The 12,739-nt window shown below is 43.7% G+C and overlaps 1 protein-coding gene across 2 annotated transcripts in view; it reads left to right on the top strand.

Moving 5' to 3' along the window:
• The window catches only part of KAT5 (lysine acetyltransferase 5), a 64,173-nt gene that overhangs the window by 37,336 nt on the left and 14,098 nt on the right, over positions 1-12,739 (top strand). For both annotated transcript variants that reach the window (XM_082270696.1, XM_082270695.1), the window contains 2 exons: positions 3,143-3,391; positions 10,816-10,905. In XM_082270696.1, coding sequence (XP_082126822.1) covers positions 3,143-3,391; positions 10,816-10,905 — 339 coding nt within the window. The remainder of the gene's footprint in view (positions 1-3,142; positions 3,392-10,815; positions 10,906-12,739) is intronic.

The following is a 12,739-nucleotide window of genomic DNA, read 5'->3' as shown; positions in this document are numbered from 1 at the left end:
GAGTTTCGATCATATCCTCAGGAAAGGTTCTTTCCTTCCAACCAGCACTTATCTCCAAATTGCTTTAAGGATCTCTATGGGGCGGTGCAAGATTTGTTACTTCAAGGGGTGATCTGGTTCCAAAGTCAGAATGTTTTCAAGGTTTTTACTCAAACCTGTTTAGAGTTCCCAGGAAGCAAGGTACGCCCAATACTGGACCTCAAGACGCTAAACGGCTTTGTGTGGGTACAGAAGTTCTGCATGGAGTCCATGCGCACAGTGGTGGCATCCCTACATCAGGGGGATTTCCTCGCCTCCATCGAAATTAAGGATGCCTACCTTCACATCCCAATATGTGTTGCCCATCAATGTTTCCTCTGCTTTGCCGTGGGCGAGGAGCATTATCAATTCGTGGCTTTACCCTTTGGTCTTGCTTCCGCTCCTCGGGTCTTCCCTAAAGTGTTGGCCACGGTTCTAGCATCACTGCGTCAGTGGGGGGTCGCAGGACTGGGGTACCTGGATGATCTGCTTTTATGAGCAGTGTCTTTGTCCGACTTGTTGGTGTTTCTTCCTCGGGAGAAACTTCAAAAGTTGCTGGAGGCAATTCAGTTCCCTCGGACTTGCGTGCACCTGCCCAGGTGGGGAGGCGTCCTTGGCACCGATTGTGCTCAGGGGGTCTGGTCTCAGGAAGAGTCCAGACTACCGATCAATGTACTGGAGCTCCGAGCGATCAGACTTTGGATCATTGGACAAGTCGTCTCCAGGGGTGTCCGGTGCACATTCAGTCGGATAATGCCATAGCCATGGCCTATGTCAATCACATAGAATTGTCCTGGCAGCTCGGGAAGTAGCTGGCATTCTAAGCTGGGCAGAAAGATTCGTTCCAGCCCTCTCTGTTGTGCACATTCCAGGGGTGCAAAATTGGCAAGCGGACTATCTCAGTCCACAGGCGTTAGACCAGGGAGAATAGTCTCTTCATCTGGAGGTGTTTTATTAGTTGTGTCTCTGGTGGGGTATTCCAGAGGTGGATCTGTTGGCCTCTTGCCTCAACAGGAAGGTTCAGAGGTTTGTGGCATGGTGTTGGGATCCTCTAGCTTTTGCTACAGACGCTTTAGTAGCTCCTTGGAGTCAGTATTGTCTGATTTGCGCCTTTTCTCTCTCCAGCTTCTGCTGAGACTACTGAGAAGGGATTCTGGTCATCCTAGTGGCTCCAGACTGGCCTCGCCGGTCTTGGTACGTTGATCTGGTCGCCGATGCTCCTTGGAGACTCCCTCTCAGGGAAGATCTGCTGTCCCAAGGACCAATCTTCCATCCGGCTTTACAGTTGCTGGCTTTGACGGACGGCTTGAAGGCCAGGTTCTGAAGGGCAGAGGGCTGTCTGACTCAGTGATTCCTACCCTGTTAAAAGCTAGAAAATCTACTTCTAGGAAGATTTACCATCGTACGTGAAAGACGTACATTGCGTGGTGTGAATCCCTCCGGGTTCACCCTTTATTCCTTTTTGTGGCTTGGATCTTGGCTTTCCTCCAACGAGGGGTTGAGCAGTGCCTGGCCTTGAGTACCATCAACTCACCATCCCCACCATGAAACCTGGTGGTGGCAGCATCATGTTGTGGGGATGCTTTTCTTCAGCAGGGACAGGGAACCTGGTCAGAGTTAATGGGAAGATGGATGGAGCCAATTACAAGGCTATCTTAGAAGAAAGGATAAACAAAAAGGAGAAGCGCCACTAAGGCTGGCCATACACTATACAATTTTCTTGTTCAACTTTCCTTTAGATTTACCAAAACCATGTAATATAGGGTCAAACCTAAACACTTTCAATTTGTATGCAGTCAGGCAGGCCCTTGCACTACATAGTTTAAGGTAAAGGAAATGGAATAAGAAAATTGTATAGTGTATGGCCAGCCTAAGTGTAGTAGGACTGGTAAAGTTTTTTACATGGCCCCCCCTAAGGGGCGACTCTTAGAATGAGCAATAAAAACAAACACATCCTAGGCAAAAAGTCCTGGATGCTAGAGGGTGGATAGATACGCACAGTCGCCTTATGGACGGCTGTGTGTACTTCGGTGGAGAGGAGGAGGAAGTCGGCTGTTGTCTCTCGCAGCCTTGGTGGATAGCAGCGTGGAGGACTGCATTGGAGCGGAGTGACATCAGCTGGACCAGAATGCAGTGCGATGCGTTTCGGAGCATGTGCTGTGCTGCAATGGAGCATGTGCACTCCTTTCTCAAGCTCCTTGTCTTATCTTCAGAGCCAGCTACAGCACCTGGACCAGTTGCCCTAGTGTTTGTACTTTTTAGACTTTTAACCCATTGCCTCCATGCGTTGAGCCACTTGTTTTGTGGCTGCTGGCTGTTCTAGTAAGAGACATTGCCTTTGCGCCTTCAAATTCTCTCCCAATCTTAGAAGAAGACCTTTTAGAGTCTGAAAAAGACTTGAGACTGGGGCAGAGGTTTGCCATCCAGCAGGACAACGACCCTACACATACAGCCAGTACTACAATGGAATGGTTTAGATGAAAGCATATCCATGTGTTAGAATGGCCCAGTCAAAGCCCAGACCTACATCCAATTGAGAATCTATCTCTCTATCCATTCTGACAGAGCTTGAGCCATTTTGCAAAGAAGAATGGGTATAAATGTAATTCTCTAGATGTGTAAAGCTTGTAAACACATACCAAAAAAGACTTGCAGCTGTAATTGCAGTGAAAGGTGGTTCTACAAAGTAATGACTCAGGGGGACTAAATACAAATGTATGCCACACTTTTCAGGTATTTGAAAAAAAGTTTGAAAACCATTTGTCATTTTCCTCCCACTTTACAATTATGTGCTGCTTTGTGTTGGTCTATCACATAAAATCCCATTAAAATACATTTATGTTTTTGGTTGTAACATGACAAAATGTGGAAAATTTCAAGGAGTATGCATACTTTTTAAAAAGCACTGTATAAATTGATCGCGTCACTTTGGTGGTGTGGAATTATCAATTGGTAATATTGTCACACAGTGCTTATTCAGACTTGTTTGGATTTATTGTTAGGGTAACATGTTAATGATAAATTAAGTATCTGCCCAACTGTCATTTATTTTAAAGATGTATTTTAATAACTATGGTTTGTTTGAAGGCTAGGTTACCATCAAAATCTGTCTTGCATACCTTAGGACTCCCAGGATAGCTCAGATGGAATCCCTTCTGCTCCACGAATGACGGGAAGCTTGGTGTCTGACCGCAGCCACGATGACATTATTACTCGCATGAAGAACATTGAATGTATTGAGCTAGGACGTCACCGCCTCAAGCCTTGGTACTTCTCTCCATACCCTCAAGAGTTGACTGTGCTACCTGTCCTTTACTTATGTGAATTCTGCCTCAAATATGTCAAGAGTCTTAAGTGTTTGCAGAGACACCTGGTAAGTTAAAACAATCTCACTAGCTGTAATGAACAAAAGGTATGCTACTGCTAGCAACCAGTTACATATTTACTTATTTTTCAAAAGATATTGTAATTTTGTGTATACTTCTTAATTATGTACACAACTAATATACTTTTTTCTCTGGTCAGCAGGTAAAGACACTATGTTTTAACATTTTTCAGGCTCTCCCTATCTGCTTTGCTGATAACGTCTGTTATCCACATCACTCAAAAATTAGATTAATTTACACACAAAATACAATATAATCCAGTGACTCATCACCTCATATCTCTGCTTCAGATTTTTCAGAGGGAGGGCTTGAAGGCAGGCTTCTCCTGTGGTCTCTTATACCTATGCATTTTCCTTCATTCACCTTCCATTGATATTAATGGAAACGCTTCAAAGCATGTCTTAAAACATATGAACACGTCAACATGCATCATAAAACACATTGTTTCACAGTGAGCATCAACACATATTAATGTGCGCTGTGGCATCTGTTGGTATTCAGCACATTAAAAATTTGTAATGGTGCATGCTAATAGTTACATAGTTGGTGAGGTTGAAAAGACACCAGTTCATCCAGTTCAACCTTTGATGTGTGTGTGTTTCTATGTCAATAGTACATTGTATACCCCTATATGTTGTGGTCGTTAAGGTCCCCATATAATAGTTTTTTTTGAAACTATCAAAGCTCCCTCCTGACACCACTGCTTGTGGAAGAGAATTCCACATCCTTACTGCTCTAATGGTACAGAACCCTTTACTCAGTTTAAGGTTAAACCGCTTTTCTTCTCATTTTAGCCACGAGTCCTTTTTATATTCCCTTTCGCTATATAGATTGTTCCCTATGCTATGGTCGCCAGTACGGTATTTGTACATTAATATCATATTCCCTCTCAAGCGTCTCTCCTCCAGAGAGAATAAATTCAATGCTTCTAGTCTTTTCTCATAGCTGAGATCCTCTAGTCCCTTTATTAGTTTTGTTGCCCTTCTCTGGACTCTCTCCAGTTCTAGCACATCCTTCCTGAGGACCGGTGCGCAAAACTGGACGGCATACTCGAGATGCACCAGAGTCTTGTAGAGTGGGAGAATTGTCGTTTTATCTCTGGATTGAATCCCCTTTTTAATACATGCCAATATTCTGTTGGCTTTGCTTGCAGCAGCTTGACATTGCATGCAATTGCTGAGCTTGTTGTCTACTAGGACCCTCATGTCCTTTTCCATCTTGGATTCCCCCTAAGGCTCTCCTCCTAGTGAGCAACTTGTGTTCGTATTTCTGGCACCCAAATGCATTACCTTACATTTTTCAACATTAAACCCCATATGCCATGTAGATGCCCACCCCATTATTTTGTTCAAGCCTTCTTGTAAGGTTTCCACATCCTGCGTAAAAATGATTGCCCTGCCTCATTTAGTTTTGTCCGTAAATATGGAGATTGATCCCAGGACAGATCCTTGGGGGACGCCACTTTCCACACCAGACCATTTCGAGCACTCCCCATTTATCACCACCCTTAGGACTCGCCCCTGAAGCCAGCTCTATGGTCCATACCTATGTACCTTAGTTTGTACAGTAAACAGTTGTGTGAAACTGTATCAAATGCCTTTGCAAAATCCAGATACACCACATCCACAGGCCTTCCTTTATCTAGATTGCAGCTCACTTCTTCATAGAAGGTTAATAGATTGGTCTTCCAAGAGCAATTTTTCATGAATCCATGCTGATTTCTACTAACTTGATATCATTTTGATTACTAATGTGTTGTATATAGTCCCTTATCATCCCCTCCAATATCTTACAAACTATTGATGTTAGGCTAACCAGCCTGTAATACCCACGGATATATTTCGGCCCTATTTTAAATATTGGTACCACGTTGGCTTTTTTTCCAATCAGCTGGTACCATTCCCATTAGTAGACTATCCATAAAAATTAGGAACAATGGTTTGGCTATCACCTGGCTGAGTTCTTTAAGGACCCTCGGGTGTAAGCCATCAGGTCCCGGTGACTTATCTAAGTTTTTTAAGTCTAGTTCTGAGTCTGTCTTTTGTTAACCATGCGGGTGCTCCCTGTGATGTGTTATTAACTTTAACATTACAAGCTGGATTACTGTAGCCCCCCAATTCTCTTGTGAAGACCGAGGAGAATAATTTATTTAGCACCTTTTGCCTTCTCTCTCTCCTTTACAGATAGATTCCCTTTGTCGTCCTTTATGGGGCCAATGTGTTCTGGCCTCACTTTCTTACTATTTATATACCTAAAGAATTTCTTGAGGTTTTTTTTTTTTACTCTCTTCCGCCATGTGCCTGTCGTGTTCTATTTTAGCTGCCTTGATTGCGCTCTTACATTTCTTATTGCGCTAACAACCTATTTTTTCACATGTTTTTTATGTTTGTATATTCACATCGTTTGCAAGCTGCTGATTAAGTATTTTATTTTAAGGCGCTGACTTCACTTTTATGTTTATTTCTTATTGCATTCTTTGTAATGTTGGAATGCGGCCAATGTCCCCTCAGCCTATTTTTTGAAGGCCTTTTCTTTAGTTTTTATATGCATTTTTACATTGGTGTTTAGCAACCCAGGGTTTATTTTAGCTCTTTTAAATGTATTCCACAGTGGAATGCACTGGCCAATACCTTTATTTAGCATGTTCTTAAAGCACTCCCATTTTTCCTCCATATTCTTTGTTCCTAGGATTTTATCCGATTTTATATCATCTAGCATAGAGCGCAGTTTAGGGAAGTTTGCTCTTTTGAAATTCAGTGTCCTTGTATTGCCCTTGTGTTTCCTATTTCTATGATTTTTAATTAAACTAATTGACCTGTGGTCACTGTTTCTTAAGTTGCCTCGTATTTCTACATCCGTGATCATGTCTGTATTGTTAGTAATCAGTAGGTCTAGTAAAGCATTGTTTCTAGTCGGTGCGTTCACCATCTGACCCATGAAATTGTCCTATAAAATATTTAGGAAATGGTGAGCCTTGTATAATTGTGCGGTTCCTAATGCCCAGTCTATATCCGGATAATTAAAATCCCCCATTATAATGACATTTCCTATCCTTGCTGCCATTCCAGGCTGTGATAGGAGCTCCGCCTCCCCCTCCCCCCTCTGGTTAGGGGGCCCATAGCATACGCCCAATATGACCTTCCCCATAGTACCTTCCCTTTGAAGCTCTACCCATAGGGATTCTACCTCCTCCCTAGCTCCATTCGTGATATCGTCCCTCATATTCACTTGCATGTTGTTCTTGAAATACAGGCATACTCCTCCTCTTTCTTTACCCTCTCTATCTCTGAGATAAAAGGAATACCCTTGAATGGTTGCCAGCCAATCATGAGAGCTGTCAATCTAAGTCTCCAAAATTCCCACAAAATCGAAATCCTTATACATTAGCAGCTCCAGTTCTCCCATCTTGTTGGTCAGACTTCTAGCATTGGTATACAAATCTGTAATTTTGTCCGGTTGCATACTATATCCTCATCAGATGTTATGAGGCTGCACTTTTGATTTGTCAGTCTACCTACCTTGTGTTTTGGATCTCCGGTCACCCTACCGTTAATGCTTCCAATAATGCCCGCTGAACCTTGCTCCCCGCTGGCTAATTCTACATCTACATACTCATCGCCTATTTTAAAAGACCCTCTAATTTTTCGGCCATCTTCTCTCCCAGTACAGCTGCACCCTCCCCATTTTTAGGTGGAGTTCATCCCTACTAAAGAGCCGGTAGCCGACTGAGAAGTTGGCCCAGTTCTCCAGGAACTCGAGCCCCTCCTTACTACACCAGCTCCTCAGCCACTTGTTAACTTCTCTAATCTCTCGCTGCCTCTCTGGCGGGGCTCAAGGTACAGGTAGTATTTCTGAGAATACTACCTTGGAGGCCCTACTCATTTATTTAGCTCCTAAGTCCCTGAAATCGTTTTTTTAGGGCTCTCCATCTCCCTCTAACTTTGTCATTGGTACCCACGTGTACCATGACAGCTGGGTCCTCCCCAGCCCCACCCAATAATCTGTCCACCAGATCAGTGATGTTCCCAACCAGAGCGCCCGGTAAACAACAAACAGTTTGGCGCTTACAGTCTTTTTGACAGATTGCTCTTTGTCCTTTTTTTTTTTTTACAAACCAGTGGGTTTATTGGACAAAAAAAACAAATAGATGATGAACATCGTTTACAGAAATGGACACACAAAATCAACAAGTGTCAACTAGGACCATGCATATAAACACAATCAAAACAATGCGCGTCATTAGGGCATAACATTTCACATAACGAGCACATAACACACAAAGGAGAAACATCCACCTGCGGGGATCACAACCATTAACAGGGGGTGTCTCAGCTCCCAGTATCCGGACTCTGGACCCACCTATCCCATATCTTGGTGGATTTCCCCTGTTTTTGTACATAAGTTTATGGTACGGTAGGACATTATTGATCTCAGCCTTCCATGCACCAAATGTGGGCGGGGAATCGCGCATCCACCGTCGGGCAATTAACTTCCGGGCTATAAACAGTGTGGTCTGCAGGAGAATAAGTAGGCTTTTGTCAATGTCCTCATCTGGGTATATACCTAGTAGGCATTGTTTGGGGACCAGCTGTACCGGGGAGCCCATTTTGTCATGAAGGAATGTAACAATTTGTTTCCAGTACCCCTGGAGCTGGGGACAACTCCAAAGGAGGTGGAAAAAGGTGCCCACAGCCGTCCGGCACATTGGGCAATTAGGTGACAGCTCAGGGCGGTATCTCTGTTGGCCGATAGGGGTCAGATATGCTCGGTGTAGGATGAACAATTGGGTGAGCCTGTCAGAAAGTCTAGGGGACACAGCTTTGCACGACCCCAGGGCGTCATCCCATTCATGTCATCTATAGTACCTACATGCTCTCTTTGTCCTTCTAATAATTGAGTCCCCTACCACCAGAACCTGTCTTCCCTTACCCTTAGCCTCGCTCCCGCCTTCACTGGAGGAGTTCTTCCCCTGACAGGGGCGTCGCTCTGTTCCAGCAATGCTGGTCCATGACTGGTTTCCCCAACATCACGCAACAGGGCGTATTTATTGGGATGTTCCAGCCCAGGACCAGCTTCCTTGACTCTTTTCCCTTTTCCCTTCCTAACTGTCACCCAACTACTCTGCTCTGGTGCCTGCACCCTTGTATCTCCACCCGCCTCTGTGCTGGCACCTGCCAAGTATATTCCCAGCTCTCCTTAAGTATAGGGTTTCTTCTCAGTGTTGCCAGTTTCTTCCCTAGATTCATGACCTGAACTTCCAAGGAAGCAACATGCTTACATTTTGTGCAGCTGTATTCACTCTCGATCGGATGATCAAGGAAGGCATACATGCCACAATATGTACACCGAGTTGCATCTCCACACCCGCCGGGCATTGTACCCACTAATCTAATGGGGATTGGGATTTTTACTCTGATTAGCAGTTTACTAGCTTCCTGACTCTTATTTCTCAGAAAACAGTTACTCCTCAGTCACACACAGTTATTCAGTAGTATACAACACTGCAGTCACTCCACGCAAGTACTTGCAACACTCAGGTACTCGCAACACTGTGGTATTCACACTACTCAAGTACTCAGTTACTCTGCAGCCCTCAGTTACTCTGCAGCCCTCGGTTACTCTGCAGCACTCGGTTACTCTGCAGCCCTCGGTTATCTTGAGTACCCCTCGGTTATCTTGAGTACCCAGTCATTCGGCAGTACCCAGTCATTCGGCAGTACCTAGTTACTCTGCAGTACCTAATTACCCTGCACAGGTACTCCCAGTCTCTAAGGTACTCCCAGTCCTCCTACTTTGCTGCCCCTGAACTGCTTGTCGGCTCCTGCAGCCTCCCCCTGTCAGCCTGTCTCCTTCCTGTACTGTGCCTACCACTTCACCTGTCAGCCTCGGGGGCCCCCTGCTGCCTCCTCCATTCAATCCCGCTCTTGCATCAACCCTGTCAGGTCCCCGCCGGCTTTCTAGGTCAGCTGATCAGCCGGGCACTTGCTGTCTCCCCAATTTGTTCCCTGCAAGGTTGCACAAGCCGATCCTCCGTCCACTCACAGTCCCACTGTCTCTCTCCCACCTGCCTGCTGTCAGTGTCCGGTCCTCAGCACGCGCCTGCCGTCTCCTCCACCACCGTGGGGTGTCACGGTCCTGGTTTCCTTGCACAGCCGACCGTCTGCTCCTACACCACGCTCACTCAGTGTCTCCCTCTACACGCTCTGAACCTGACGTGCGTTTCCATGTGTCTGTATTAAGTGAATAAATAATTTCCCCTCTCCATGCTACAGTACTTGAAACACGTGAACACTTTCTTATTGAATATTTTAAGTTGTAAATCCAGTATCCATCTCACACTGCGCTGCGCATGCTCAGTTGATCTCTATTTTTAGACATTGTGCTAAATTTGTAAAGGCCAATCCACTGAGAGTCTAAAGATTTACTGCTGCTCAGGGGCTCTGATCTTCAGCAAAATGGTAGCCTCAGGCAAGAAGAAACAGGAACAATGCTTGAGGCAATGTACAGCACACCAATTTTGGTAGCATAAATATTAGGCCTCTTGCACACAGGAGTTTTTTACTGATCTGAAATGGAGATGCATTCTTGTCTATTGAACATTGCACACAGCTGAGTAAAGATTAGTAATACAGCATTGCACACAAAGCAAAAAAACAAAAATAGAAAATTTTACATTTGAGTGCAGTATTTTACTCACATACACGTGCTTACTCGTCTGTCGGCATGTTTACGTGATTATAAATGAGTATATTACACCACTGGCAATGAAGAAGAATTTTACTTGTCTATATGCTTACGCACCTTTGCTTGCCTATACTCAACATTAATCATGTTTTTCTACACACAGTTTTTGGCCCCTTGCACATGGGCGTCTCAAGTTCCTGAGTAAACATTAGTAAATTATGACGCCCATGTGCAAGGGACCTTAATGTGGAATGTATAATTCTTGCTAAGGTACATTATTTTTATCAAGATGTTATGGGTAAAGTTCCACTTTAAAAACATAGACAACCTAAAAGAATAAAAAGTACCATACAGTTTTCTTTTTTTTTTTTAAATCAAGTAACAAGTTTATTAAGATGCCAATATCCATTACAAGTTTTTAGGTGCATTCACATCAATACAAACACAACTTTTTGTTGTAAAATTAGCCAGTATTCAAACAAGTAGTACTTACAGTGCTTCGACTTACCGCATTTCCAAACAATTTTGTTTCTTTTCTAGATTACCTGAGTAGCCTTTCTATTACCAAGTCTGTAGGTGCCAGACCCTACAGTTTTCTTTTTAATCTTATTGGTAGATGTGGGCAATACCACTTTTTCTTTTCGTATAGCAGAAGATTTTGTTCCCACTATAAATTAGTCATTGTCCTTTATGCAGTAATGCTGATCCTTTCTTTTGTCTTTCAAAGACCAAATGTAACCTGAGACATCCGCCAGGGAATGAAATTTACAGGAAAGGGACCATCTCCTTCTTTGAAATAGATGGACGTAAAAATAAGGTAAGTACAGGTCTATTTTATTTATGTAAATCTAGGATCAGAATGTACTTGGAACAGCCTGGGTATTTAGGGACATGGCAGGAAAACATGGGTAATCCAAACTACAGGGCTTTCTTCAGTAATTTTCAGTTTTGACGCTAACCTCAGATAGCTCCCCCAGACCTAACAGAGCAGGGCTTCTGGGTATGAGGGTGCACATGACCTCCCCATGTGACTGTGTGTGGGCCTGAGCATTCAATCAGTGTACTTAAACAATGTCATATGGGGTAGCCCGTTATGTCATTTCTCTGTTTCAAGATGTTCTCCAGGCTTGCCTTCAGTCTGTCACAGTTGTACAGGCTTTTTTTCTCTACTGAAAATGCTTACTCTAATTTCACTGCAAACTGAAAGTTTCTTAAATTGTGCATTAGAAGCTGCAAGTCAGGTAGAGCCACCTCCAGGATCATCTAGCCTAACTGTTCTTGGCCAACCTCATTTATTCATTGAATTTCCGTTGTTTCAGTCATATCTGAGCATCACGAAAAAAAAAGCTTGGAAGGAGATCCTGTACTAACAATTCTATGTTAGTATAGCGATCTCCCTGCTGAGCTATTGTGTTCTGACAGGGGGACTGCCCCCTTTTCCTGCCAGAATACACAGGTCAGCACTCTTTAGCCATTGGCTGAGAGCACTGATCAGACTCCAGTTGGCAGACCTTTTTTGGTCATGCCACTTAGACAGAAGCTGGACTGGCTACTGTACACACCGAATGTCGGCTGGTTTCCTACTTAAAGGCTTGATACCGCCTGATATTCGGCCCATGTGTACGTGCCCTTAAGACAACCATCTGGTGTTTTTTTTGCTAATTTTATTTTATTCTGATTGGGCATAGTGTCATTTTAGAGAGAGCTCTGACAGTTAGTAGAGAATGTATAGTTTGTGCCATTTTTTAATTACAAGTTTGACAGATAATGACTATAAAATTTTATTTTTTCCATCAAATGTAAGAAACCCCCACTATGTTTGTGTTCCTATTCACAAAGCATACCTAAAATTAATTGTTAAAAGTTTTTTTTTTTTTTTTACCTTTCTAGCTGTTTCTTTGTAGCAAGTCTATACATAGGACTGCTAGCTGTTCTGAACAATTTCAAAGTGTAGTTAGAGGTGTGGACACACTGAGGAAACTTGCATTAGCATATAATGTACCACCAAGTCTAGAGATCCTAAAGTCTAGTACACATGGGCCGAATGTCTGTCGGCATGAGCCTGTTCTGTAGAAACTGTCCGACATTCCACCTGTGTGTACAGCAGCCAGTCGGACAGAAGCCAGCCAACCGGCTCCGGATTAGCGCTTCTCAGTCAACGGCTGAGAGCGCTGACCAGAGTGTTGTGGTGGCGGGCCGTCCCTCTTACAGAACACAATAGCGCAGCAGGGGATAGATCACTGTACTAACATCAGATTGTTAGTACAGTGGCTCCAACCTGAGCTGTCACTTTTTTTTTGTTCAACCCGCTGGGTTGAAACTAGTAGTGTGTACGAGGCTTTAAACCTTTTGTTAGGACAGATACTGTTCAAATCTTAGTTACAACTGATAAAGATCTGCCAGCACTGTACAGAAGGGGTTAATTATGACAAACCTAACTCCCCCATCCCCCTTCTTAACATTACATGGAAGGGAAAGCAAGGTATTTTAAGAAAGTTAGCAGCATTTTTAAAATATTTTGCATGAGAACATGTAACAAAGTAGGTATTATCCCAATTTGGCTGCAAAGGTGGAAATGCACTTTAAAAGCTAACCCCAGCTTTCAGACCATGTTTCATGTTACGCCCATATTTAGGGTAACATGCAGCATG

Source organism: Pelophylax lessonae, assembly GCF_965119305.1.
Source record: "Pelophylax lessonae genome assembly, chromosome: 10".
NCBI classification, from domain to species: Eukaryota; Metazoa; Chordata; class Amphibia; order Anura; family Ranidae; genus Pelophylax; species Pelophylax lessonae.
The sequence above is the reverse complement of the archived record's forward strand: the minus strand, read 5'-3'. Positions and strand labels throughout refer to the sequence as shown.